Source organism: Anoplopoma fimbria, chromosome 21 (genome assembly GCF_027596085.1).
Source record: "Anoplopoma fimbria isolate UVic2021 breed Golden Eagle Sablefish chromosome 21, Afim_UVic_2022, whole genome shotgun sequence".
NCBI classification, from domain to species: Eukaryota; Metazoa; Chordata; class Actinopteri; order Perciformes; family Anoplopomatidae; genus Anoplopoma; species Anoplopoma fimbria.
In genome coordinates, this window is record NC_072469.1 from 15,659,749 (window position 1) to 15,682,695 (window position 22,947).

The 22,947-nt window shown below is 42.5% G+C and overlaps 1 protein-coding gene across 1 annotated transcript in view; it reads left to right on the forward strand.

The window, feature by feature from the left end:
* Window positions 1–22,947, forward strand: part of adarb2 (adenosine deaminase RNA specific B2 (inactive)) — a 166,144-nt gene that overhangs the window by 116,388 nt on the left and 26,809 nt on the right. Inside the window, exon 4 of the mRNA XM_054623126.1 lies at window positions 18,747–18,861. Within this exon, the coding sequence (XP_054479101.1) occupies window positions 18,747–18,861 (115 nt within the window). The remainder of the gene's footprint in view (window positions 1–18,746; window positions 18,862–22,947) is intronic.

Consider the following 22,947-nt stretch of genomic DNA (forward strand, 5'->3'; position numbering starts at 1 on the left):
CGTCAGCATGCAGCTTTGAGGGAAAATCCCTTAGCAGGGAGGAACTGAAATGGGGTTGGTCGGGTCGAGTCACCTCGGATACACAGTAAAACGCCCCTGTAATCTATTCCAAAGCAGCGAGGCGCTCTTGTCTGCTCCTCTGCTCGCCCTACAGTATCCTACAAAGTATTCATTGTTCGTGACAGCCCTCCATTCCTCTCTTTCCGTTCCTTCCTTCTCTCTCCCACCTCCTTCACCCCCTCCGCAGCCCCTAGCTGTGAGCCGGAGCATGGCTATAATCGTTTCTGAAGAACCTCTCACACTTCATTAAAAGCATAATCAAGTTCATTACAATTTCATAGGCGTTCAGGTACCAAATTGCTTCCGATAAATCATGACTATTGGTCCTGTGTGGCTGGCATGTGTAGGTTTATCTCCGGCTCTCAGGCAGGAGAGCGGCGAGGAGGAGGAGGAGGTGGTGGGAGGAGAGGAGAGGAGAGGAGAGGAGAGGTCTGGATGTCTGGCCTTTAAATGACCTTCCAGCCTGGAGCGATGGACCGTTCCGTCATACACGCTGGATGGAGACGGACAAATCAGCACGCATCACAGCTGGGAGATCAGATTGTTCACGAAAGCCAACTCGGTGACGTACAGTTGGCAGATCAACAGATGTGGCACCATAGTACTGTTTTAGTTAACACGCACACTGCAACCAGTGCAGCTGCTGTTTTATCTGCAGCTATTTTAGATTAGAACTTATCTTTCATATACTCTGTTATCCATCTACTCTGCTCTTATTAGGGACAAGACCAATATTTTTACCTTGGATATTAGAACTGATATTGTAGACTCAAAAGAGGAAAAGAAGATGAAGTTTCCATTAATAGTGTTGTTTTTATTGATTAAGCCGACATCAAACTGTGTAATATTGATCATATTAGCATTAGCTGACACTTGCTCCTCTCTTGGCATTCGTTCCTGTACAATGGTTGTAGTTGACGAAAAAGCCCTTAATATTTCCTCATAATACAGGAAATATCAGAGCAGAATTTGTCATGGCTAAACATCGCTAAATGGTCAAACACAGACATCAGAGCTTCTTCAACTTGTGTAGCGTTCACCAAAAAGTAACAAAAACACTCACAGCAGATCATCTACTTTGGAGATTTCAGTCTCTTCTTCCCACCTCTGCATGTATTATTTTAAGTACTTTTGCGAACACATTAGAGATCACAGATGCTTTTGAATATCACGTTACAAAAGCAGCAGTCGTTTTTTGTTTTTGATGTGTCATTGCTCTTTAGTGTCTAAACTTGATCGTTCTGCAGTTGCGACGGAAAACATAAATGTGGATTCAGAAAACTGACTTTTAATTCTTGAATTTAGTTCTTCTAGTTCCATAGTTCCTGGAACTGTTGGGTTGTAAAAGCTGTGAGTAACTCTCTCTTGTTTAAATTAACATTAGGCATGCAGCAGACTCCATGAGGTTGCCTGAGACTGAAGCATTTTTGTCTTTTATCCTTGTTATACATTTATTTGTTTTCTAAAGCGTCTATTTGGATTTTGTAAATGCTGTGACAGGGAGCTTTGGAATGACTATAGAATGCATGCCTCAGTACATGTTTGAGAGCCACAGTTAACATTTAATAATTTTTTTCTAGGGTGAGACAGAGAAAGGTAACGGAAGTGAAAAATCTGCAGAGAAGCAATGAACTCCTCTCTATTTATACAGATTATCCATTATCTTATTTGTAATTACACACATTTCTTTAAATATTACAGCAGCTTGGCTTCTGATCATAAATTAGTTAATCTAGCTAATGCAATTAGTCCATTAATATGGTGTTCATGATTCATTCTTTCCTAAATTCATTACAGACATTTTAGCTGCTGATATTTAATCTAAGTTTTCACGAAATAATTATCAGCCATGAGACCATTTTATATCCTCAAAACAAAATGTCCAAAACATCCGTCCTGTTCGGATACTCAGACATGGACACACATCTCTTGCCAGCTCTGTCCCTGTCCACCTACTCACATGCCTGGCTGATCACTTGGACCCTCTGGGCTTCCCAAACCTCTGTGGATGTTTTCCCGAGGGTTTCCTCCCCTCGCCTCTATAGCTGAGGCAACATGGCTTGTGTTGCTGACATGCTCCGCTTGTCTATAGGATGGAGCATGAGCCTGCATGTTTTTTTCCGACCGTTATGTTGAAATACTTATCTGGTTATACCTGTATTGATTCAAATTAGTTTTTTTTATCACGTCTGGAAAACACAGCCCCTGATAGCGCATTAACCAGAGTGTAACACACAACAATACAGAAAGGAATCACAGTATGTGCTCGCATGGCATGCTTAAAAACACAATGTTTTTTTAAGGAGGACCTGGTTACCTGGCAACTGCTCCAGCCAAAGAAGTAGTCTGGCCCATGACCCCCCTTTTTACACTTTGTTTTCTTCCACACATTTTCTCTGTTGTAGTTTGGACAGAACCAGTCTAACTGTTTCCTCCTATTTCCAGTCTTTATGCTAAATTAAGCTAACCATCTGCCGGATGTGCGGACATGAGAATGGTATCTGCTTTCTCACCTAACCCAAAGTGTTGCACTATTCCAATAAAGACATGAAGACTGGGCCAGTTAAAGTTGCAGTACACATCTTTGCCTTATGCTGCTGCTTATTGTCTCCACTGTATCCGTGCTGTTGCGTACCTGCAGAGTGAAAAACCATGCAAATGTCTCATGTGAACATAATTAGTAGAATACTGGGAATAAATTGTAATAACAGTCGTACATTTTTGTCTGGATTAAATGAACCAAAGATGGAGTAAAAAAAAAAAAGCAAAACATCTGTTACCCCCGTCCTGCTCTCTGGGACTGTGCCGTGCCTCCCTTGGGGGAAAGGAAATGGGAGAGGCTGGAATAAGGTGTATGTATTAGAGAGAGAGAGAGAGAGAGAGTGTGTGTGTGTGTAGGTGTGTGGCAAAAAGGAGGGGTGAAAAAAACAAGCTGGCAGGGGGAGGGATGAGGGGCAGGCAGTGGGGGGAGCGAGGGGAGGTGAGGATGGATGGAGTGCAATGGCGGGAAAGAGAGGAAAAACCTCAGCGGAACAAAAGACCTTCAGGATTAATTAGGCGTCAGATTGGTTGCAGGGCACAGCGGGAGGGGGGGGGGGGGAGAGAGAGTTTAGCATTCCGGGAAGACCTCATGTCCTCAGCCCTCATATTTCAACCTGCCTACCCATGAGTATACAACAGCCAGCTAGTTAAGGCCTGCACTGTGCCTGGAACCACACTGTCCACTGGGTTATGGATGGAGCCCCTTCTGCATCTCCATGTATTTTTATGTTATCCCACTGGGCAATGAGGGGAAACACGGAGGTCATATATGGAACGCATAATGTTTACATGATGGTTTTCACTCCCCCCCCCCCCGTGTTAGGGTTCTCCCCGCATATTCTGTAAATGTGATAAGGCGTGCATGCACATATGTGTGTGGTTGTTGTGTGTAGGGAAATAGGGGCAATGTTTCATAGTATTCATTCCATACAGCAGCAGAGTTCCTTGCCCGAGTTCCCCTTTTCCCGATAGCTGAGCCCTGCCAAATTAGAGGAGTACGAATGCACAAAACAGATGCAGCTGAACTCTTATTGAACTTCTTACTTTCTCTTCCCTTATCAGCTGTTTTTTTTTTTTTTTTTTTTTTTGGCTTCGTAACAATTGCTCCCAGAATTGCTGATTCAGGTCACAGGCGTCACCTCTAGATTTGAAAAGGCGGACCCGGAGCTGCCTGTTAATACCGACTCTGTTGTCATTGTCACAGAGGCATGTTTCCGGGCGACCTTTGATGGCGCCTCTTCCCCCCTTCCGATACAGGAAGTGCTGAACCCTGCATGCAGATGACAGGCAGGGAGTCATAATATCTTCGCCCGACGCCGTCTCCCCGCGAAGCACTTAGCAGATCAAATAGGAGCCATTCTGGAGGCTAGAGCAAATCATGCCCTTAGAGCATTTGTACCAATCATTCAAACCATCACAGAGGTGGCTCCTACATATGGCTGCAAGATATCTCAGCAACGTGAACTTTAGAACAAAGTCTCCTGGGTAGATGGGCCGATTAGCCATTCGATTGGCTTCACAGAGCGAGTGATAAAGCTTTGACACATCGTGTTAGATGGAGAATAAAAAATAATATGCGGCTCACAGCATGAATAGTTATGATATGCTTTAGTCAGAGCCCGAAAGGAGAAGTTTTCGTTCCCGATGACTTTTAAGCTTTTAGACTAAGAAATGTTTGAACCAGCCTGCTGTACTTATCCATCGCGTTCGGCGAAAAGATGATGAATTACTTATAGCGCCGGCAGAGTTTTCATCACAGTCGTGTGTTACTTTCACTGCACACCTTTGAATACATATGTGCCATAGCTTTAGCACCTGGTTGTACGTCAGCAGGTACATAACAAATCCATTCCCACTGCCCTGTTTCCTGTCTCTGCATCCTGGCTGAAATTTCAGGGCCCCTTTTGGACTCTCCTGTGCAGGATGATGAACTAGCATCGTTCCGCGTTCGCAGACAGATGCATTAAGGTTGACAAGGAGAGTTTGATGCACCAAAGTCATTAACAAAAGTATATTTATCTTAAAAAATGCCAGTGATATGTGACGTAACGTCCTTTTATGTGAGGGTTATTTCAGTGTCACATTTCACCCACTGGAGCCAGTGCATATGTGCTTTAGAGGTATACACAACATAGGATATTGCAGAGAAGGTGAAGGCCATAAGTTAAAAAAAAACCTGAATTGTTAAAAAAACAATCAAGGAATGGGAGAAAATGAAAAAGACCCTCTGTCTTTTAGTCAAAAAAATGACAAACAACAGCGCTGGATTTCACACATACATGGTTTCCGTTGATTCTCTACTCCGTACGTAAATAATTTTAATGCAGCGCAGAAATGACTGACTCAGCCACGGACAATGATAAGCTCATAAAATAATACCAATACATTAAATTGATGACCGTTGGACTAGATCCAATGATCAAACATGGATCATGTTGTTGTCAGTGTTCTCATCATTTTTAAATTTCTCTTTGCTTTCTCTTCTTTTTCTCTTTCTCTACATCAACCCTAAAGTGGAGCATCTTCCCCTCTGAACCACTTCATAGAAAGACATTTACAGCTTTGCCTTGTTTCAATGAGGCAGCTCCTTCACACAAACAGCCGAGCTCCTGCAGAACTCACATTCAGTGCTCGCCCTCAATGCTGTTGTTAAAGCAGTTAAAGACGAGATTGTGAAGCTGGAGATACAACGATATCTCCCTTCTTAAGGTGAACAACCTTATTTGTCTATTTCTGTTTCTTTTGTCCTTCCTCACCTCGCTCTCTCACGTAGCAGCAGCACACACCATAAGCGGCACCGAAGGTAAACTGCAAGTTCATATTCCTGTACAATGCTTAGTAGCTTGACACACATTCGCTAGAGAAACCGTATGACAGGTCAGAAAGCACAGAGCAGCAGTGTGTACTTTTAATAAGAGAAAGTACAACATGCACGCACGTACGCAGACCATAGGTATAGACCTTGTGTGTTCTTTGCCCTTCTTTTTCTACTCAGCTTGATATTGACTCTCCTTTCAGTCTATTGTCATGCCTCTCCGCTGGCCTACTGCAGGGGCTTATGAAGTGTGTGTGTGTGTGTGTGTGTGTGTGTGTGTGTGTGTGTGTGTGTGTGTGTGTGTGTGTGTGTGTGTGTGTGTGTGTGTGTGTGTGTGTGTGTGTGTGTGTGTGTGTGTGTGTGTGTGTGTGTGTGTGTGTGTACACTCCAAAGGTTTGGCAGAAAGGAAAGAAAAGGTGACAAAAGGGAGCATGTGCATTTGTTACAGTCTATCCGGGGTTCTGCTTACTCTGCAAACACCAGGTGATGGATTTTTAGTAAATGTTAAAAGAGCAGAGGCCACAGACTGATTTCTCCGGCACGCTCCAAAGCCTCTCGCACGCGGTTATTTGCATTCATTTCATCCGCGGGCTGTGAAGTGCATATTATATTGTGTCGAGAATGCTGTGTGTGCATGTGTGTGTGTGTGTGTGCATGTGTGTGTGTGCACAACAGTTGGCGGTGAGAGGGATCATGCACTGTTTAAGCCTCTTCTGTCAGGAGAGGTTTGTTAGAAGCCACATTCATCAGTGCAGAAAAAAGAAAAAGCAGCTATTTTCTCCAAAGGGCATGTGTAAACTTATAGAGACTGTCTGCAGGATAAACATATCACTGTTGGTGGGTAAAAACCTCACATTTCCAAAATGTTAGCTGAACAGCTCTGTGTGGAGTCTGACATCCATGCATTCAGTTTGCCTAGAGGGTTTTGAAAGGTTGTCATTAGCCCCCAACGTTGAACTTTCTCACCTCACAAAGGAGCATGAAATATGGCAATCAGTGAATTAAATGTTCCACCCAACATTGATCGTTTAACATCTCACTGGGTCCCAACAATGTCAAAGCCTGCATGAAGGCTCAGGATCCAAATTAATACAGATACTTTTAAGGATCATAGTCATTATTAGCTTTTGAACAGTTTTCACCAGATTTCTTTTCAGTGCAGGATAACACTCAACTAATGTTTGACACCTTGCATGAGCTTACAATAGACAGGAAACTCACAACCTGAAGTTAGGGACCGTCTCAAACGTGCATGCACAATGGCCAAATTAGCAGGGCAGGTTCAGCCTTCTCATTTTCCTTCATAGTCACTTCAATCCAAATACAATATTCAATATACAATATTCTTAAACATATTATTATTATTATTATTGCTATTATGGCCCTGTTTTCCTCATATATTAATCGTATAGAATTTAGACAAACTGTACACTCATTTGGGCCAGCTGCTTTTTATACAAAAGAATCTCCAAAACCTCAAAAATATCATAAAATATGTCCCAGTGCTGTGACTTGTATGGTCAAAAACATACATTGAATTTTACACTGAGGTTCATTTCTATAATTAATTTTGGGTTGTTTTATACTTTATTCTGATGCCAGAATATCCCCCTATGCCAATAGGCTTGCTAAATAGCCAAATGTATATATTTTTTTGTCTTAGCCATTATGGAAAACTTACCATGTAAGTAGGGTCCAAAATACACTTTTTGGCCCAACAGCCAAGGTTGCCGGTAGATTTAAAAAAAATTGGCCAGCCAGACAGAATTTTTATCAGTCAAAAGTAATGAACTTCTTTTTACTGATGCAATTATCTCTTATTACTAATTAGCACAGTCATGTAGAGATGGCCGGTAAAGACTGACAGCGCCGGATGGTCGATAAAAACCTTTTAACTTCATTGTCTGACGGCCCAACAGGATTTGTCCCAGTATGCCAGATGGCCAACACACCACTGGACAAAAGTGAAAGCAAACCAGCAGCATTCCCCAGCTGCACAGTTTTTGGTGGATAGTTTTGGAGATTTTTGGCACTTTGTGCACCACTATCTGATGCCATATGGTCCCATTATATTGTAGAGAAGGCAGACATCTCTAAGACCAATCATAAAACTCTGCAATTCACACCAAATCAATCTAGGTTGATAAATAACACTACAGGTAAGAGGAAAACATTTTTCTTCAATTAAGTTGTGAACTGTCACTGTTTTTTTTGTTTATTTTTTCACTTAATTATGCTAAAAATATCTTAGGCAGGGTTGACTGGAAACAAAAACTAAAAACTGAATTTAATTCTGAATAAGAATGGAAACAATCTTGAATTATTATCACACCCAGCCTCCATAAACACAAACACAATCACACACCAAAGGGCCATTAGCTCGAGATTAAGTTAGCTACCCCTCTCAACAGCCTCCATTATTTTTACCATTCTCCCCCGTGTCATTGAGGCGCCCCAAACCAACACAACATTGACATTTCCCTGTGATCCCTTGTTGACTGTTAGGAATTCAAAAAGAGCACCCAGAGCTATGAATCAAATGTCAGCCGTGGCGCTGTGGTGGAACCGTATCAATACCTGATGATGTATGGCTGGCTGTAGGGCCTTTTGGCCACAGCAGCACCCACAGACATGACACAGAGTCCGGTCCACACTTAGTCACCAGCAGGATGGAAGGCCGCAGGATAAATGACTCCTTCAAAAGCAAATGGACTCTCCACCCTGCAAAACATCCAGCTGAAAAAGTCAAATAGCCTTGTACTCAGTCATCAGAACCATTATTTTTCTTGAAACACAGAACAATAATAACTCAGCCAGGAGATTTAAAGGTATACTATTCAGCATTGTGGCAAAGTTGGCCCCCCCGTTCACAGCTTGGTGAGCCAGAGAGGGAGAGAGAGAGTAGCAGTGATTTGAGCTAGCTAGAGTGTGAATGAAGAAAGGGAGCAGCATTGTGAATCAGAAGAATGAAGCACCAATGTCTTAATTGTTGCACGGCAGTTACGTTCTAAAGCACAAATAAATATGCAAAAACCCTTGCACAACTCTGAAGGAAGGTGCCGCATTTTGAAAGAATGCAGCCAAAGCACACGCTTCTTTTTGCCACTATGGCCTCTCTGCTGCTGACACACCAATCGCATCAAACTCTGGAAAAGGGTTCCGTGGTATCAGAACCCGAGGGACGTGACCGTGGCGTTATTTGACAACATGGGAATGAGAACAGGCCGCACACCATGCACGCCGCCAAGGTGGTGCCCAAAGGCTTCTTGCTGATTCCCAGAAACAGGGCATGATATCTGCAGAAACAGACACCACAATATACTTCTAGTGGGTCATGGGTGATGATTGAGCTGAATTTTTTTGTATCAGTCTATTTCTTGTTTATTAGGCAAAAGCTGCTTATTATACCTTTTAGATACAGTACTTACTTATCTACGCTATTCATTCATATTCCAACACTTATATGGTTAACTGCTCTGAGTTTGTTTTGAGGTATCGTGTAGAATAGTAATGTATTTTGTTTTGGCATCATTTGAGCTGGGTGTGATGTTGCATTTGTGAACAGTACTGAGTTTGTTGTACAGACATTGGTTGACAAGGAGACAGAAAAGCATCTGAAAGCACCAGTGTTTCCCCTCGTCTGCGTCTCTAATCTCCGTGCCGAGAGAGAGAAAAAAAGCGGTCCTTGGCAACAGGCAGTTCCCTGGCGCCGTTCAAAGGATGACGGCGGGGGGTTTGAAGTTACACTGATTGCCGGGGTCGAGCCCGCCCTAAAGAGCCACAGCGGTATCTTCAAGAGCAGCAGAGATGGAGGCGCGGCTGTCGCATCTGGGCGGAGGCCGACACAATCGCCCACCCTTTGGAGGGAGCCATCGCAGCGCTTCAGAGGAACCGTTTCAATGACTCGGCTCTTTCAAGACATGAAAAGCGATGCTAGATCTTTCCGTCCTCCAAAATGTTTTAAAGCCACCACAGCAGCAGCAGCAGCAGCCTCTCCACATGTCGAAACAGCAAACACCTTTTTTGTTGTTGTTATTATTTCTGTTCTGCTCTGACCGGCGTTAAAAATATTACAGATTCCAGACAAGGATTCTCTGCTGGGGCGATTGAGAATAGAGCAGAACTGGTAAATCTGTGAGTGCACACAACATGCCAATATGTGACTTTTATTAAAAAGTCAGTCTCTCTTTTATGATAGAAGTCTGTCTCTGACCTTTTATTTGTTATGATTGTTATTTAATTTCACATATATGACTTCAAGAACCCTACTTGTGTGGTGTGGGGTGCTGTATGTCCTGAATATAAACCCTGGAGTTAAAACATGTATCACTCCGCATTGAAGAATGGAGGTTTCCACCATTTGTCTAAATGCCTATTCTTACAAAGTAAACTGATGCAAACACAGAAAGTCCTTGGGGACTGGTTCCATCTGGCCTTCAAAGTCAAAGCATATCCAAATTGAAAATGTTGTGGCTGGTGACCTTTTGATATTTGAAAAGTATTTAGAAATTCTTTCAGGTGCTCCCTGAAAATAATTATTTATTTTGCAGTTTGCTGTCGTCGCACATAGCCGTAAGCTTTGTTGAGTCCGCCGCAGCTTCTCTGACATTCACACTCTCAAACAAAACGTCTAGCTGTGCATAGCTGCATCAGAAAGTACACCCGACTCCTGTGTTATGTGGCTGTAATTCTGTTAAAACACTGACCTGTACTTAAACCTTGCTTGTCCATTAACTACAGTAGGCTGCTTTGTTTTGTTTCGTTCCACCCAATACTTTTAAGTTAATATGTAGGCTACTATAAGATCAAACCAAAAACTTCTGATGTGGTAAAAGATTTTTTTAAAAATTCCCCGTTTGAGCATGCAAATCAGGCATCCCCAGTCGTCAACTTCGGTCAACTGTAATCCAAAAGTATCAGAGCCTTTAAATATAATAATTCATATAATTAACAGGTATAGGTGTTAAATATTTGCACGCTTTCCGCAATAAACCTTTTAAAGGATTCAACCATGAAATGAGTGACACAGGAAATTCCCCAGTATTCATAACTCTTGACTTTTTAGCGACAAATAGTTGCAATTGAAAAGCAGTTATTGGAGAGCTTGTCCCTTTAGGGTGGCTAATTAATCTCTTAGGGGGCTGTTCAATATCCTTACAAGTCTTAAATTATTACTGACATGCAGGACTTTAATACTTCACTATGTGATATTTGTACACAGTACTGTATATAAAATGTCTCCCCTGACTGATACAGCAGACCACAAAGGTGGGAATCTCCTCACACTCTCTCTCTTTGCTGAATCATGTGCAGATTAATGGGAGTTATGTGAACTGCCCTCAGGATCCTTTCGAGTGGCCTCCTCCTCCTCCTCCATCCTCCCCTGGTCAACTACGTACTGTAGATGATAGACTTGTTAAATCCTCATTGCTAACCCTCTCATTTCCACCTCTGTCTCCATCCAGCCTGTTTTCCTTTCTAAGTGCCTGCCTGTTCATCTCCTCTCTCTCTCTCTCTCTCTCTCTCTCTCCTTCTCTCTCCTCCCGCCCCTCCCTTTCTCTCGGGGGTAGGTCATGTTATCTTTTCGCAGGAGTCCCTCTGCTGGCCTTTGGTGCATAATGTATAAAGCCGCTGGTGTGTGTTTTACACTGCGCCTGACATTATTAAGTCGTTTCAGGCATATCACTGCTTTTATCTCCACCGTGGAGGTTAATCAGAGGGGATTTATACCGGAACGACTTAGACGTGCTCCAACCGTTGTCACCCTGAACCTTCTTTTTCTTTTTTTTCTCCTCTCGCTGTAATTTTTACTCTGCCCTGTGAATATTTTAAAGGTGGATTCAGCAGGAATATGTTTATCTATCAGTCATTTTAAACTTTGAACTGTCAAGTAAAGCAGAAATGACATATCATGATGGCAATTCCTCAGTAATGTTTGGTGCATTTAGGAGCATGATGCAGCCTCATACAGTAAAACAGAATGCAATATAAGTGCATTTGTAATTTCTCAGTGATACACAAATACGAAGTACACATTTGGGGCTGATTATGGTGAAGGTTATTTCGGGACCTGGCAAGCACGCTCTGCAGGTTACAACCACAGCCAGATATGGCCACACACATGGGCCAGGCTCCGATAGCATCTATGTTGTCATATCTGGGGGTTGCTTGTTTGATCAGATGAAGAGAATTTAGGCAGATAATGAGTTTTAGAGTCAGTTGTGCTTAACATCTGCGATCGGTGGTTACGATTCAGTGGCTTCAGTTCGTTTTTGGCTTGAATGTTTTGGGGGTTTCATTTCCCAAATTAATGTTTGGATTTAGGCTTAAGAGCATTAGTGGCTTTCAGCAGTTTTAACCAATCAGGGGACATATGAGGTTAGCTGTGACTAAAGTTTGGGTTGCACAGTTTTATATTAGTTTTATGTTTTCTATGAAATAGGGAAAAGATATTTACTCATTTTCTTTTTTTCAATGTTATGTCCTTGTAATTAAATATTTTCAGAGATACTATCCAGATACTGAGAGACAAGCTTTTATTTCCACATGATTTGAGATAAGATTCTTAAGTGTGGACATTTATTATCTCACTCAGCGTGAATTTGACTCTGATGTATCTCCTGCGACTGCAATTACAGTATTTTATCATCACTCTTGTGTTTTTAGAGTGTCCAAGCATATTAATACCAACACTGTGACATTACATCAGCATTTCTAACATGCTCACGAAAACAACGCTAACATGCTTATGAGTAGCTGCTGTAATATTGACCATGATCTCCATTTTTGAATAGTACTGCATGTCATTAGTTTTGTGGGTATTGGTCATAAACCATTTTTTTTGACCTGATGGTTCTGCTAGTTGTTGAGATCTTTCAGTTTGGACCAAAGTGGTGGACCAACTGATGCCATCCCTAGAGCCACGTTGCTAGCATGGCTGAAACTCTCTCTGTATATTCCAAGCTGTCTGTGGTCTTTTGTCAGTATTTAGATTTACAGTTATGATTGTTCCTCCCAGAAGAACTGGGCCATAGGGATTTATTATGGCCCCAAGTTGAGAATGGGAGAGAAAATAATGATCCACTTCTATCTTTAGCATCATCACTAGGAAGTAGCGTCCTTGATTTTTGGATGAGGCCATCACTCTTGTGGTAGCTCATCCCAGACTATGATCCGTACCACATGCACCAGGCCCGTCGTCTTGGTTTCTCCACCTTTTCAAGTCTAATGAGGAGTCCCTGCTTGAGCTCCGCTTTGCTGTTGGAAACCTGTGGTGCAGCATCCCGTCTCCCCCCCGCCTCACCCGCGACGGGGAAAGGAGCGAGGACGAGCTGTGGCAAAGACAGATCAATGGCACAATCTCTGTCCCTTCCTCTGTCTCTCTCTTGTGCTCCTTCATCTGCCTTAGTTTCTCGCTCGCTAACATCAAGCTTGTGGTTTTAAAAGGGAAAGACCTCTTCTCATGATGACGACGGCCGCATGGCGCTGATCTGACTGACAATACCCCGCCGTTCAAGCAAAACTTTGGACATGCACACACACAAGAGAAATCTGTTCCACGGGCTTCAGGGCCATCTGGCCATCACACGGGAAAAGGTTGGATATAGTTAGAGGCAAGTTGCGGGAGTGTTTCACAGCACTCCCAAATTTGTACACAGTTCAACTTCTCTGTGTTGCACTTTGTTGTCATTGCCTGACACAACGCCATCTTTTACTGTCAATAAAAAAAGCAAGACAACAGAACAACCACTGACAGAAGATCCGAGTACACAAGCACTGACATATCTGGGGGGGGTTTTCTTCTTGTGATACAGATCTGGAGGACAGACAGAAGGAGCAAAAGATTTAGGAGTGAGAGTGATGCTATGTGTCATATGGAGAACAAACAGGAGAAATCTGTCTCGCCGCGAGGAGTCTGGCTTTTTTCAAATCTAAAAAGCCCCTAGAGGCAACGCTTACACCAAATGAATAGATATCCATTTTCAAAGCCTCATGCTTGGCGGCAGGCGAGGGATGGGGAGAGGGTAGGGGAGGATGGGCTGCTGCTGGTGGAGGGAGGGGGGGGGGGGCGTTGGAGATATCTAGGCAGAGGGCAGACACTATTAAAACTCGGGAGAATGAATTGTTAAATACCTCTATAAAGAAATATAAGACATGGCCCCGTTTTTATGCTGCCTGGGCCGCTCTGCTGGCGGGTGATAAGGTGGTGAGGGTGGTGGGTTGAAGCGCGTGTGTGTGTGTGTATGTGTCTTTTCCTGAGGGTGGGGTAAAAGCAAGCCCACATCCACCCCCCTGCCCCCTCTGAATATGAGCACTGATGTTCATGAAGGAATGACACACATGGACACACACCATCAACATGGATGATGCCTCAGTTTAACACTCCACGTTTCACGCTCAGGCTCAATGTGTGGAGCATATGGAGAATGTTATGGAGGGCCTTAAAATGCAATCACTAATGAATCTTAATTTCCCTTTAGGACCGTCATGCTAATCAATAAGTCATACAATTGAGCATCTCCTCCCAACACACACACACACACTCGTACCCCGTCACCCCTACCAGCATGCAGACTTCTTGGTCAGGCCGCAGCTGAGAATATTTCCCCGTTGACATTTTGTGTTTCGGACACAATATTGACTTCAGAGGGAAGGCAGCAGGAGGATTGCTGGTGACATTCCACATTACCTTGGAGATTGATGCTGAACTGTTTACGTGCACAAACAGTCGGGGAGTCGGGGAGGAGGAGGCAGGTAGGGAGGGATGGATGGACAGATAAAAAAGTGAAGGAAACATGAGAGATATAGGCCAGCAAGGTATTCAAGATCCTTATCATTTTTTTTTAAACTTTGTTGTATCGATTCTTCAAAAATATTCATAAACAGAACCTTACAACATTTTTTTTGTTTGAATTAAAGCTGCTATAATCAGTATTTTTATATAAACAGTAAACGGTAAATGACAGATATTTTCAATCTATCTCAAATGCTTCTTTGTTGCATATACACTCAGCTCCTAGCTATCGGATCTGCCTAAGATGCATGAAATGACTTAGTGTGAATGGGGGCAAAGGTCAGTGGATCCATTTTAAAGTTTCTCTGTACTTCAACACCTCTTCTTCATTAAGGCTGATTGGGGTATTGCTGCAATATATATCTCATCCCTTGCAGCCATAACAGTTACTAAAAAAAACGACAGCGGCTTGTTTCCTCCACTGTGAGGAGGCCCAGAGGAACTGAGAAGTAAATTGGTCAGAACTAATGCAGAAAAGACACCAGGTGGGGTGAGTAACACAACAGCCACTACAGCAGTTTCTGCTCTGTGCAGTTTCTACCAGAGACGTATTCCGAGTGGAGCTTACCTGAGACAGATTTTTGAAATTCCCAAATGTAGCAGTATGGAGCTACGATAACCTTGATGCTCATCCAAGAGGAAGCCAGCCAGCCAGCCACACACAGGCCGGCCCTCCTCTCGCCGTGTGGCAGGTCGCACTGATGTTCTGTCTGACTGAGGAACGAGATCCTTGGCCCCGTTTTTCTGCCACATTAGGCCCACGCTGAAGGTGGCACTCAACTCCCCCACTCCCCAAGGAGTGTGTGTGTGTGTGTGTGTGTGTGTGTGTGTGTGTGTATGTGTGAGACAGTGGTATGTTAAAAAAAACGATGTGGAAAACTGTGTGAGAAATGAAGGTACTGGCAGATGTATTTATTTTGATTTTGGCTGATGTAAACAGAGAAAGACAGAGACGGTGGAAGGAGTGTATTTGTTACTAAGGGAACCACAGCTGTAAATCACAGCCTATTTTCCTTTTGTGTCAACTGATGCAGATTATGTTGTTTGCCCACTCCGGCTCACAGGATGAGGAAATTATAGGCTCTGACTCACTGTTGGCTTCTTAGTCCTGGCACATCACTGCCCTCTATCACAAACAAGAATGAGAGAGGGAGAGAAACCTGACAACGCAGGAGGAGGAGGGTGAGGACTAAGGGTGGTTGAAAGGGAGGAGAGAAGGGGAGGATTGAAAGGCGAGACCAGAATGTGAAGAGTCAGACATAAAAAGATGGGAAGAGAAGGAGAGGAAACGGGAGTTAACAGAATGGGGACGGGAGGAGAGAGAACAAAAGGAGAGGCGATGGAGGAGGAAGCCGGGGGGGAGGGAGAAAAAGCTGGGCCGTGTGCCAGGGTCTATTCCACCTTTGCTCTCCAGGCCTTTCTGAGCTGCCACCCTCTCTCACCCCTGTAATGTCATCAATGAAAAGGCCTTTAGGAGGGATGGAGGACTTGACTCGGGGTTCAGACTGTGACCGACTCCAGCTGACGCTGCCAAGCCAAGCAGGATTCTGTAAGAATTAATTGGATGTCACTTTCAGGTACAGGGAACAAGGCAGGGTTTTTTCACGTTTGCGTAACTCGTGCTCCTACAGATTTAGAAAATTCAACATTTGGGCTGATGAATAATGACGAAGCAAGGCTGTTTTTCCTCACATTCCTGAAAAGTCGACTACCAGCAGGTTCAATGTTTTTTTGTTAGTATGATTAAATAATAAAAAGTCTAGTAAAGAAACTGGCATATGTTTGTTACTTTAGTTTGATAAACGACTAAAACAATGAATTGATGATCAAAATCATTGCAGATTAATGAAATATTGTAATAAGTAGCAAGATAGACTATCATTAAATTTGGGATTTAATAAAAATCCTCCCTTTTTTAATTCAGACGGTGAATATCTTTATAATATAAATTGACTTCTGAGCATCCTTGGTCACACTAAATCTTCTGAAGATGTTGAGAATCCACCAATTCTGTTCATTTTGTTCCCGTCACTGCAACATGAGCTGCACTAAGTCAGTGCTCGACAAACACGCTCTTGGACGGGTTTGATCGCTCAAGCATAACGTAAACAACATGAGGCTAAAAAGTTCAGTCAACAACTCTTTTCTTCCTCTTGTCTGTCTCGCCAGTTGTTAAAGAGAAGTACATTCACCTCAGACGTGACCCATCATGTAATCATTAGAGCTTGATAAAGCTCAACTCTTTAAAACAAAGTGCTGAAAGTTAGTCCCTGTTGACTTTTAACATCACCTCGTAATCCTTTCCCTGTTCCATTCCCCCTAAAGAGGCTTCCGGCTGGCACAGTCTGAGAACAATATGTGCGTTCATACACATGGACACACACACCAGGAGCTGTGAGCACGTCGACTGCCGGCTCTAACTGTGAGAGTATTTCACAGCCCCGACGAGGGCTGTAATGTGCAATATGCTCACTTATTCATTCACCCTCTCTCTGTGTTTTTTTTCGCCCTTAATCTCTCTCCATTCCCTCTCGCTCTATGCGTCCTTCACCCTGGCATCTGTTGACGTCCTTTTAGCTACTGGGGCCTCAATCTGTCAAAAAGGCCCACACTGCTGCCACTCTGTTGCCATCTCCTGGTGATCCATTTATGCTCTACAGGTGGCATGAAGCTCTGCTCAGAGACTAAGTCCTTAATTGCCACTAGAGTAAAGAGCATTTAAGGTTGGCAGAGTGGTGGAAATGATCCACGTGTCTTTGTGACATCGTTTAAACAGTGTGTTTTTAATGTAAAACTAGTGAGAAGTGTGAGTTTGGCTGGAGAGATCGTAAATCAATTGATTAATTAAGTTAGTGGTAAATCCTATGGGTTGCTTCATGGCACAAATATAGGTTGTTTACAGCATTAAACTGGGATGCTGTTCTGTTTTTTCCGTCCTAAAGTAACGATTGACGGCAGATGGTGGAGGAAATTGAAAACTGATGTAAAATGAATGTCCATCATGTTCATCCACTTCATTATAGCCAGAAAGAGAACAATCAGAGAGATTAAGCTGGAACAAGTGTCAATATTCTCTTTGATTATATATGCATGTATAAAGAACATGAAGCTACCTATTAAACTAATGTGTTGATGTCAACGAAAGTGGCAGTTACACAACAGGGTCAGATAATGGGAAGGACAGCAGTAGGCAATATGTACGTGCAATACAGGAAACAGTTTTCTATAGGGCTTCCTGTTTCCTTACGTTTTTTATTTTCTTTTAACAAAGATTTACTTTACAACAGGCAGAAAAGCAGTGTTTTACTGCCCTCTCAGATTGAAAGTTTCAAGGCTGTTCCACCTCTGACCACAGCCAGCATCAAGGGCAAGGGTTTATGTAACAAATGTAACTGACTTGAATTGAACATGTGAAAGGTTATACTGGGGCAGATTAAAGGGGTATTGCAGCAATTTATCATTGTTCTGCAACAAGATAAGGGACTCACAGGAAAGATAATTAAAAAGGAATAGTCAAAATGTAAGCATCAGAGGTCGAGTCGTCATCACTTTTGGTCTGTAGTATGGCTCAAACTCCATATAATGCTTGGTTGTACATTTCCCATAGTGCAACTCCATAGCAGCCTTCATTTTAAACTCTAGGTTTCTGTTAATCATTTTAAATCTTTTGCTGAGATTTTAATTTTTTTTTTGTACACTAAAGAACTTTTTTATTACACTGTATCTTTTTGACAGCTACTGGTTTCTTTTATGTTTTATGTTTATTTATGTTTAACATACTGCACACAATACATACAATTAATAATTACTTAATACTTATTTGGCAATGCAAATAACATTTTCAGCCTAGTTTGCTTCACTAAATAAAATTTGGAATGGATTTTTTTTTTTTTAAATAGTGCTGTATATTTACTAGTTTACTATTTTTTAGTTTTTATAGTTTATGCCCCTTTTGGTCATCTTAACCTTTAAGTGATGAGAATGTGAAACACTAAATCCACTGTATTTGTCCTCTACAGAAACACTATGTTGAGTGATATTAGAATACTGTCAGTTTTGTGCTGGGTGAATACCACGGGTGTACTTTCCCTGAGTGTAAGTTAAAAAAAAAAACTGTTCCCCAAAGGCAGACTGTGTGCAGACTGAAATCATAAAACCCTAGAGGAATACATCAATTCTTCACCTCAAATAGTTCCTACAGTGATCTTTGCTGCATACTTTATTTTGTGCAGAAGTAGTATGTGCAGTTTATTTCAACACGGCATGTGGCAAACTGTCATAGTTTGTACTGAATGTTTTTTGTTGTATGGTGCATTGGAAACTAAACTAAAAAGATGTACAGAGAACAACTAATTTCTGCATGCGCTCATAGCTTAGGTAAATTGACCTTTGGGTGAATATCCCCAAAACTCACTGCATTACAGAAACAGATTAGGGAAGTGGAATATTACACAACAAAAAAAAACCAAAAACCTGTAAAGTCAGTCTCCATAGATTGTGTCTAGTTGAAATTAAGGGAGCGATTGTGTCTTTCAGGTCTTTGCCGATTCAATATTCCACTTGGTGAGGGAGAAGTACCGGTCGCTGGTGGGCGGCTGCAGTCCTGCGCACGCTCGGCACAAATCCCTGGCAGGCATCGTTATGACCCGAGGTATGGCAAATTTCATTGACTTTTATATATCACTTTGAATTATTGAAGTGGTGCAATATAGAGAGAGTGAGGGAGGGAGGTAAAAAAAAAAAAGGGGGGAGAAAAGGGACCCGAAATGGGAAGAGGATGGAATTCTAGATTGAGAGGGAAATGATAAACTGAGGCTTCGGAGGAGAGAGAGAGTGAGTCTCCAGTCCATGCTGTACCTTGCACTGGTGCAGGAGAATATATACCTTACTGATGAATTATTGACTATTCAGAGTCTCTGAGGAGAATGCGACATGGTAGTGAGCGTCAGTCATCCCCACTGCATGCTGGACTTGCTGTGCTCTGACAGGAGTTCCAGATGCCACAGTGGAAGTCTTAACTAGATCAGTTTAAATCTTAATCTGAAACCCGACTGAGTGACACACTTAAGGAACAGTGAGGAGGAGGAGGAAGCTTCCCACTGCTGTTCTTCTGCAGCGTGACACAATGAGTTATTGCCACACATTTATCTTTCATGTGTCGGGTTTGTTGCACATTACATCAGGACCTCCCACACATACGCGTGCACACAAAAACACACTGACCCATACAGTATGTAGATATCTTGACTCACTCCTCATTGCCTGTTACACAATATGGGCACTGATGATCACATGCAGTAAAGCCCAAAATTGTCTTGAAATTTGTACAAAACAAACTTTTTATTTGCTGTTTATGAAACACTGGCGAACATTTGAAGTTAACTTTTTAGTTTTGCAGTTGTTTAGCCTGTATAGACTGTAGCAAAGTGGAGCTAACTATCCATGGAAAACAAATCCTACTGATGTTTCTACAAAACGGACCACAGGTTTATAGTACGTTAAATGTATTCTGCAACTTGTATAACCTACTCATTTATGTAAAACTAAATTAACTATGAAATGAAGGTGTTTTTTATTTTATTTAAAATAATCAGTAAAGTTATATTTATGGTACACAAAAAAATTGTAAACATACAATTGGGCAGTACAGCTGTTGTTGTTAGCCTTTGTTAACTTGGTCGTTGGTGTTCGCCAGCTAAACATGTTATTAGCTGTTTATTTTAGCTGTTATTTGTCATTGGTGTTAGCTACCTTATCTGTTAGCTATTGCTATTAGCTGTTAGTTGTTGATTTTAGTCGTTGGTGAAAGCTGGCTTATCCTGATATTAGCTGTTTTTGTTAGCCGTCTGCTTATAGCTGGTGATGTTTTAGACATGTGTTGTTGCTTGCTAAGGTGAGGTAGCTGAGGAGGATTGTTTGGCAGGCTAGGCTGCATGTTACCGTTGATAGCAACATCCTGGGTAGCTTAACATGTTATTAGGTGATGATGTTAGCTGGTGATGTTTTAAACAGATTTTAATGAAGGTAGCTCGCTTCAGAAGGCTGTGTTCATTGTGTGGGTGCAGGTGAAAAAGGGCCGGTTCTGGGATGCTGTGCTGCTGAGCCAGTGAGTCAGTGTCGTGGGCCCATCTCAAGGAAAGACCGGTCATTAAGATGAACCTGTCAAAATCATATTGAAATAATTTTCTTTTTTCCCTGACAAGGCAGGTCAAGGGGCATGATTCATGCATGGAATAGGGTCTCATATCAGAGGCGGTTGCTAACTATTGGCTATTTGTAAGTCTGGTGGCATTAGATATGCAGTGATAGTGGCTGAACAACTGAGCGGGCAATGGCATTCAGATAATGCCTATCAATTCAGTGGGGCCCAGTAGTTTGGTTTAAGCAGAAACAATGCAGGTATGTGGTCTGGTCAATAAGCTGAGTATCTGCTCTTTGTTCGGGTGAGAGAATGATTCAAAGGCATTTTAAATGTCCGTTAGGTCAAGGATGGTGTCACCTGTCAGAGGGCTCAGTAGATTTATGACGGAACAGCGTGAGACCCACCGCAGGGCCTAATGATACGTTAAACATTAACCTTTAACATTGGGCTTCCATAAGAGTGCTCAAACAACATTTGGCATATTCCAAAATACATTTATACCAACCAAAATACCCATAACCCTCAGCGTTAGTGGAACCAAAACTATAATCAACAGGTGAAGCAGCTTTGTTAGCTAGAAAGACATACAGTCTAAGTAATGCTAAAAAAAACATGGAGCCTTAATTCTTTGTGGGATTTAATACAAAAAAGGACCATTCACACACAAATGCTCACAGGTCTGCACATGTGGAGTCCTAACACACACACACACACACACACACACACACACACACACACACACACACACAAGTCCACGCACACACACACTCACAGATGAGTGTTATCTCCCCGTGTGGCTGCAGCCTGTGTGGGTGCAGGGGGTCAGTGAGGAGGGATTGGTATCTCTGCTGCCTTTGGAGGGCTGCAGCTCATCAGTTTATACTTCAGTGAGACCGGCACTCATCCTGACCTAATCCAATCCCTCTCCTCTCCTCCGCCTCCCAGTAATTGCTTCTGTTTGTTTATTAATAGCCACGTTATCTTCAGAGATCCAGACGTACGGCTGCCAAGTATTTGCAGTGGGGCGGCAGCAGCAGCAGTGCTGTGGTGGCCAGCGTCCGTGCAGTCAGACACTGAACTTGACAGGAACACTGGGGAGTCCTGTTTCGTCCCCCCCCCTCTCTCTCTCTGTGTCTCATGCCTCTGCTTTTGCCTCAAGAATATTAATCAGGGTCCGTCTTTGAACCACAGACAGACAGCAAACCCCCCGCCCTTGCTGGAGTCCCGCCGAGATTGTTGAGCCCCAACCTGAGTGAGATTAGCCTCGCCACCAGGCTGAGAGTTGCGAGACCACCGCCAAAATAAACCGCCAGCTCACATTGTGAAATAGTGTGGAAAAATCTCATTTGAAGCGATCTGAGATAGCATTGGGGTGTTTGGAGATGGTAAACAGTGTTCAGATGTGCTCAGAGACATGAACAATTCCACATGGAAAATGCTAAAAGAGACACACCCCCTCCCCCCTCTTCCTTCTCCTTTTTTTCACTTGTTTGTTGGATGAGAGAAGCTTCTTTGAGGCTTTTTTTATTCAGCAGGGTGATGAGACTCAGAGTGGAGAAAAATACCACAGGGACTCAAAGAAAGAGATGAGAGCAAAGGGTTTCAAACAAGTTGATTACAAATGACGACTAAGCTATGGTTCTTAGTCTGCATATCCATTTTCAAACAGGGATTCTTCTCTACTCTTTATCTGGTTTTCCGGCTGCCACAAATTTTAATGTTCAATAATCACATCCGGAAACGAAACAGCTTGCTAAGAGGCAAAAAAATTAACAGAGATGTGCCCAGGGTGTGTTGAAGCAGAGAAAGAGAGAGAGAGATTTGAGAGCTTCAGCAGCATTTCACAAAGACATCCTTATATGTTCAGAGCCGTTGCCTGTTAAAGCTAATACAGATTCAACAGGGTGCAGTCTCTGCTCTGCCAAGTTTCTTTTTGGGTTTTTTCTCAGCAAGTGTAGAGCGTTACAGAGATTTTCTGTTATTCAAACGACACGCATTGGATGACATTCAGTGTAAACATCCAACATCTTGTGTTGAAAGAACACATGAAAGATAGGATTTGTGGAGCTCAACCTAAATGGCATGAAATAGAGTTTACGATAAACGTGACCTTGAGAGCTCATTCGGCTTTGGAAGAAAATGTTTTGATATTTGCTTTATGGTGCTCAGAGATAATGTGGGGCTTATTAGTTACTATTTTACCCTGTTTTATAATCATAGAGAATAAATGGATTCAGATAATACCTTTGCTGTGTCTGCGTATTGCAGTTGCCTTGTGCAATAATAGATCACTGTAAAGTCCATTGTCAAATCACTTATAGGGATTTCTCTTTTTGATTCCTCAAGGTTCTTAATGATGATTGCCAATAATGTGTTCTTAGCTATTTGTCCTCAACATTTTGGTGAGACTGTATCCCTAATATCTTGTAGATATTTGCACCAGTTTACTATGTGTTTCTGGAGTCGTTCACAGCAGCTTACTGATTAGCATTGACCAACCCTAGCAGGTTCAGCTGGAGCTTTTCTGTGTGGAGGCTATTTGCACAGGTATCTCCAGTTTCTTGCAGTGCTCGAAATCCTATTCATATCCTTTAC